The 6,821-nt window shown below is 31.7% G+C and overlaps 1 protein-coding gene across 1 annotated transcript; it reads right to left on the minus strand.

Moving 5' to 3' along the window:
* Nucleotides 1-285: 285 nt before the first annotated feature.
* LOC127704850 (sulfate transporter-like) lies at nt 286-2,472 on the minus strand. The gene has a single exon (XM_052209075.1). It carries the CDS (start codon nt 2,468-2,470, stop codon nt 374-376), a length of 2,097 nt encoding a protein of 698 aa, XP_052065035.1. The 5' UTR covers nt 2,471-2,472; the 3' UTR covers nt 286-373.
* Between the last annotated feature and the right edge of the window lie 4,349 nt (nt 2,473-6,821).

Below are 6,821 nucleotides of genomic sequence, written 5' to 3' on the forward strand. Positions count from 1 at the left end.
GACAATTAAGTGTTTAAAAAGTGTCCAAAATCTTTCATCAGATGAATCTGAAATCTGAGGCCAAAATCAGCCCTTACCGGACTTACTCCTTTGTGTTTTCGGAATCGGTAGCTTCAAAACTTATACTTCTTCATCTACCTATTATAATTCCAACGTGAACGGAATATAGAAATCAAGGTAAACGAAAAGAGAAAATCATCATTGGAAAGCACCGTAAGTTGAATTGTGTGTGATAGTGCGTCCATATATATATATATATGTAAGATAGAACAAAAATTTGGGACATGCATGCTGAATAATTAAAATCCTTCATTTAATAGAATTTTAAATGTGTTTTTGGTGTTCAGTTGGCAACTTTCACTTTGTACATTGTTCAAAGTTTCGTGTCTTCAAATGTTTTTTCTGTGTTTACATTTTTATCGGTAAATTTAGTTGAATTGATTAAATAAACTGCATCTGCCAAATCGTAAAGCATATTCTCTTTTGGAAAGTTTTCAAAAAAGTCAGCTGCTCTTAGGGTCTCCAAGATTTTTGAAGAACATTTGACAATGTATATCTCTATATCAACTGCTTTATACTCCTTCACAATCTGAGTAAGTACGTTTATTCCAGATAAGTCTACGTTACTAATCATTTGAAAGTCAAGAATGATGTGACGGACATTTTCTCCAAGTATATTTCCTTTTTCATTTATTTCTTTATTTTCTACTTTTACGATTTCATCTTTTTCATTTAATTTCTTAAGCTTAATGGCGTCTGCAACTTGACTGTATAATATTTTTCTAAAATTGTCTGCATTCGCAAAATATAGTGGTGCTTGATACTGGAAGATTTTGATAGAACTGATTTCGATGACATGAACACGGTTTTTCGAATCTACAAATATGTCCTCTCGGTCAGAGTAGCCAATAATTTTCCCGGACGCCATCTGATTTTGAATCACAATGGATAATATTGAAAAGCCTATGCCAGCCATTAGTCCATAGTCCAAATCCACAAGTACAGATACAGAACAAGTAATAAGCCAAATTATACAATCAAATTTGTTTATTCGCCAAAGCCTTGGTATATCTCCAAATTGTATCAATAGGTTCTTCATAGCCACAATTATCATAGCTGCCAAGATTGCCACAGGCAGTGATTCGAAAAGACTTCCTATCCACAAAATAATCAGCAGTATTATAATTCCAGTTGGTATGGCATTCAATGTTGATTTCGCGCCCATATTGCTAAGAACCATTGTCCTAGGTGGCGCTGTTGCTTGGGGAAAACAAGAGAAAAACGATGACCCTATGTTACTAATGCCATATGCTATTATTTCCTGGTTATCATCAATTGTGATTCCATGCTTTTTGGCGGTCAATTTCGCTAATGATATTGTCATTGCTAGAGATAATATTGCCATTACAACACAATCCATTATCATTGTGGATGCAGTGTGTAAGGACGGAACTTTAGGCATAGGAAATCCAGTAGGAATATCTCCTACAATTTTTACATCGAATTTTTCTTCGAATTTCCCGAAATATGAAACGATAGTCCCTACTACGACAACGATAAAATCAATAGGAATCGGTATTTTTATGCGATCTTTATATCTTTCGTTAATCAGAATTTTTACAGTGAGTAATAATATCATTGTTATTATTGCAATCACAAGTTCTGAAATAATGGTTAATTTTATATTTGAGAAAAGCTCAATGTACATCTTTATTAGCTTTCCTGCACCAGAATGTGGCGACACGGAGATTCCAAGCATTTTAGAAACCTGGCTAGAAGCAATATGAATCGCTGCTGCTGTTGTAAAACCTCCTATAAAACTAACGGACATATATCTTGTCAGAAATCCAAGACGACAAATACCAAGACCAGCTAAGATTAATCCTGTAAGTAAGGACGCTGTCATGGCGGCTCCAATTTTGATGTCCTCCAAGTCGTTTTGTAAGAAACGAGAAGAATTATTTCCCGCAGACTCATCTGAATAATTCATTGATGAAATTAAATGCAGTTTGTTGCTGTCCAAATAGCGATCAGCCTCGCGTTGGGCAACAGTCTGTGTCAAAAGAGCCATTACGGCATTAGACCCGAAAGAAACATGTGGAGACGTCCCAAACAACATATAAATCAAAATAGGAAAGAAAGTAGTGTATAATCCATTAATTGGTTGGAGTCCTGCCAACATTCCAAACCCAAGTCCTTGAGGAAGGTGTAAGAATGATGCTGTAAGACCGCTCAGGAAATCACCTAGGATGTTTTGCGTTTTGTATTTTTTAATAAATTTGATTACAGGTAGCAATGTTGTCAGCACTTTCCAAGCGCGTGCTCTAGAGCAAAAGCAGTTGTCCATGATCTTTCCGATTTTTGAACGTCTTTTAACAGGTACCTTATAATATACGTTATCAAGTGTTTCAGATGAGTACCATCTTCTTTGAATAGATATCAAGTCTTGGGATTTTAGTTTTACTTCCATTGTTAAAGTTATCTGTAAAATAATTGGTAAGCATATATTGTATGTAGTGAACGGCTATAAGACTGATAGACAAATGAACATTACTTATACATTACCAAGTATTCGGGAAAATAATAAAATTGTTTTAAATGGTAACTGAGCATATTGATAATGATGAACTTGTAAACAGCAGTCATTATCACACATAAATAGTGCTTGCTGAATAGTGTGATACAGGCACAAGGAAGACCAGTAACAATTAGACATTGCCATACTTGTAACTAGTTTTTGTTATCACAAGATATACCATTACTTTTGTTCTTCCCTGAAATATACATTTTAACATGTTCTGTTATTCCCAGATTAATACAAGCAAAAACAAACTATTTTTTGTTGAAATACAAAAACTATTTTTGTTGAAATGTTATGGCAAATGTTTCACACATTAGTTATAGGCACGTAGATTAACGGCAAAATGTTTAGGAGGCACAGCTATTTTTCCTGCCATTATATATATGTGTGAATAATTGTAGATGCGGGTTCTACGTCAATGAAACAACAACTCAAAGATAAAAATAGCAAAACGACTTCCAGCATAACCAATGAGTTTTATGTACACGAAACGCGCGTCTAGCGTAACAAATTATTATCTGGTATCTTTTATGAGTTTTCACAACCACTGTGTGGATGCCATTGTTGGTGGACAATTAATCAATCTTATTGCACTTTAACTGTTAACAATTTACGATCTTTAATTATTAGCCTATGCTTAAGCATGAAAATTAAAATCAGAACTTACGAAAATCATTCATTCTGATCAAAAAGTTACATAATAAACAGATACACAGGATTTAATATTAGACAAATTCAAGACATCATTGATTATTCTGAAAAATTTCGATTAGATGGTGCAATTTTATTTTTCAGACTTTACTAAGGCTTTCGACTCACTTGAGTGGTGTTTTATGTTTGAATCTCTAAAAAAGTTTGGTTTTAAGAAAGAATTCATTAAATGGGTTGAAACTATATACACAGAGATAAAAGGGTGTATTTTAAAAGACGGATTGGTGTCCGCCCCCTTCAATACATTTTGTGGGATTAGACAAGGGTGTCCGTTATCCCATCAAATTAAGGGAAAATATGCAACTAAAAGGATTTGAAATCAAATTTGATTGAAAAATCTAGCTTGCAAACAATATGTCAATTAGCAGATGATACGCAACTGTTTTTAAAGACACACAAATATATAAGTTTAGCCTTTAATATTATTGATACTTTTTTAAGCCTTTCTGGACTTAAATTGGATAGGAATAAAAAAGAAGGTCTGTGACTTGAGAATATTAAACATTCAAAAGATAAATTTGAAAATATAAACTGAAAACAAGACCACATTAAAAGTCTAGTAATATGTTTTGGGTACAATTATCAAGAATGTCAAAAATTGAGCACAGAGAGGCAAATTGCTTAATGTGAAAAATTAATTCAAGAATGGAACAAACGCAACTTAACATTAATAGGAAAGATTACTGTAGTAAAGTCTTTAATTTTACCAAAAGTAACATACATTACATCAAGTATGATAATAACAAATGAAATAAAGCAAAAGTTCAAAAATTTAATATATAACTTTATATGGAATGGAAAAAAAAGACAAAGTTAAACGTACTACATTCTGTAAATAGTATCTTGACGGAGGATTACAAATGATTGATTTAGACTGCTATTTAAAATCATTACAAATCAGATGGGTTTTAAAACTTATAAAAAGGAAAATGATAACTGGAAAACTATCCCACTAATTTACCTTAATAAATTTGGGAAAGACTTGCTTTTACTCAGAATGAATTTAACAAATGTTAAAATGCTTAACACAATAACTTTTAAATGTTTTACAGAATTCTATAAACAATTAATTCAAACATAGGTAGAAGTAAAAGGAGGTCAAACAATCATACCAAGAAATTTTCTCGAGGTTAGAAAACAAATTGTATGGGGAAAATATCTTATTAAAGAAAATGGGAAACGTCTGTTCTTTCAAAACTTTATTGATAGTAACATTTTGTACATTAATAGTATAATAGATGAAAACGGACACATCTCATCAGAAACTGTATTAAAAAATTAAAGAATAAACAAGACTTGATTAGAGAATTTTCATTAGTTAGAAAAGCTATACCAAAGCACTGTATATATATTTTGGACAAAAAAATACTGTCTAATATTTTTTCTTTAATTCTAGCAGGTTTCCTTTAAAAAATCAACTTTCTAAAGTCTGTATCTCGAACAAGGCTACCATTGTCGCCTATGTGGAAATTAATTGTGTTTTGCAATATTCAGTGAAGCTTTAATAAAAGTATATACAATATAGGTGAAGAAACTAACCGTATTCCGGTAATCATTTGATTATGTAAAACGGTTCTAATGTATACTGAAATATATCTAACGTTATAGATCTACTTTATTGAATATTTTATCCAAGATATTTAATAACTAATATATAGGGATACTTAATTGAAGCTGTAGATTAAGTAAATTGGTGGACGTTTCTTCAATATCATCAAAACGGTTATTTCTATAAACCTAATAAAATTGTCAATTATTCGAAACACTAAGATACCCAAAGGCATAGATAGCATTAGTCGTATTTAGCACAACCTTTTGGAATTTTCAGTTTTCAATGCTCTTCAACATCGTATTTGATTTGGCCTTCCAACTGTTTTGATTCGAGCGCCACTTGTGAGTCTAATGTATACGAAATAGGCATCTGGCGTTAAAAAAATTAATTCAGCCTGGTATCTTTGATGAGTTTGTTTGGAGGGCATCATACAGTCTTCTACAATAGACAGGTGTCTATACAATATATCAAGCTCTATCTAAATAGTCCAGAGTTTTTAATAGGGAAGAATACATTCAAAAGAAACATTCAAAGATATTCCTTAGAAATACCAAATTCTCCAAGTAAGAATATTAATAAAGATATAACAAACATAACTACTTTAATTATTCTAAGAATATATATATATCTAGTTTTGTTAGTCCAAGATCATGATAAACAAAACAATTTTAGTCTAGTACAGTTCTACGATTTATATTAATTAAATAGAGCACTAACGTGACATAATTCGGTGACTGACTGAAAAAAACAACACATTTAATACATGTTTATAAAAATTTACCAACATGATTTATATATATATGTATCGAGCAAACTACGCATGTTAACCATAACCTAACACATTTGTCATTCTTTCTGTTAATTTCTTACAAGTACTGAACATACAAGGATATGTAAAATATAATTATGAAGAAATGAAAGACAAGTTTCAAAATGGGGAAAAGATTTCTTTCACTGTATTCCCGAATCATCAAATCGAAATGAAATATGAATTGCAAACGAAAGGCGAATTTAAACGGACGCAGAATATAAAAATAAAAGTAAATATATTTTAAAATAAAAGACCAAAAAACTCAAACAGGTGTCCGATGAGTCGACAATTTTGTAAATAAAGTGCAATTCCTCTATAAGGGCATAAAAAAGAGACTGCCAAATTTAATGTTACAGGTAACGAGTCTAGAATCTCAAAAGTGGTGAGAATTCTATGGATGCTATCTTTGTGTCAGAAGCTATGGCAATCATAAACAAATGGTGCGTGGTGCACGGAAGGACGACGATGTTACTAATGGAAAATCGGACTAAACGTGTGATATAGAGGTTGTTAAAATTCGTATTCATATCCATTACATTGTAACGGACGGGTGCTCTCGTCTCATGATTCCCTGATGGAATTAAATCATGTTTATCAGAATATCTAACTTGGTGATACTTTTTTTAATTGGTTTTTGCTTAGTTTCATGTGGCTATATATCATGCACATATAAGACAATATACCCTGCTTTGATCTGCAAAGTAGTTCGCCAGAAGACCTGTCGCCCTACTATACATGGATACATACTGTAAACTCCTATATGAGAGGTAGCTAGTTAGAAAAGAAGCAGCTACAAATTTGATTAAAGTATATGGTTGGCCTGATCGGACTTTCCACGACAGATGTGAGTACGCTACAGCATTACCACAGAGACAGTAAATATTGGCAGGACATTAAGAGTTTATAGAAGTCTCCAAGGCTAAAAAAGTCTCGGCATAAATATAATTTTGATTATTGAAAAAAATATAATTTTCCCAAACTTAACAAAAGTACATTATATAAGTTTTAAGGAAAATTATGAATATTGTAAAAATTATAATAAACATACCTTTAGTTATATATTTGTACACTACAAACTCAGATGAGAAGTAAATATTTTAACTAACTGTTTTCCCAGATATACATAATATACATGTCATACTATTTGCTTGTGTAATTAATTTTGC

This window comes from Mytilus californianus, unplaced genomic scaffold (genome assembly GCF_021869535.1).
Source record: "Mytilus californianus isolate M0D057914Y unplaced genomic scaffold, xbMytCali1.0.p SCAF_6, whole genome shotgun sequence".
NCBI lineage: Eukaryota > Metazoa > Mollusca > Bivalvia > Mytilida > Mytilidae > Mytilus > Mytilus californianus.

Excerpts from the sequence above, each read along its gene's own strand:
- LOC127704850 (XM_052209075.1), bottom strand. The coding sequence starts at position 2,470 with ATGGAAGTAAAACTAAAATCCCAAGACTTGATATCTATTCAAAGAAGA.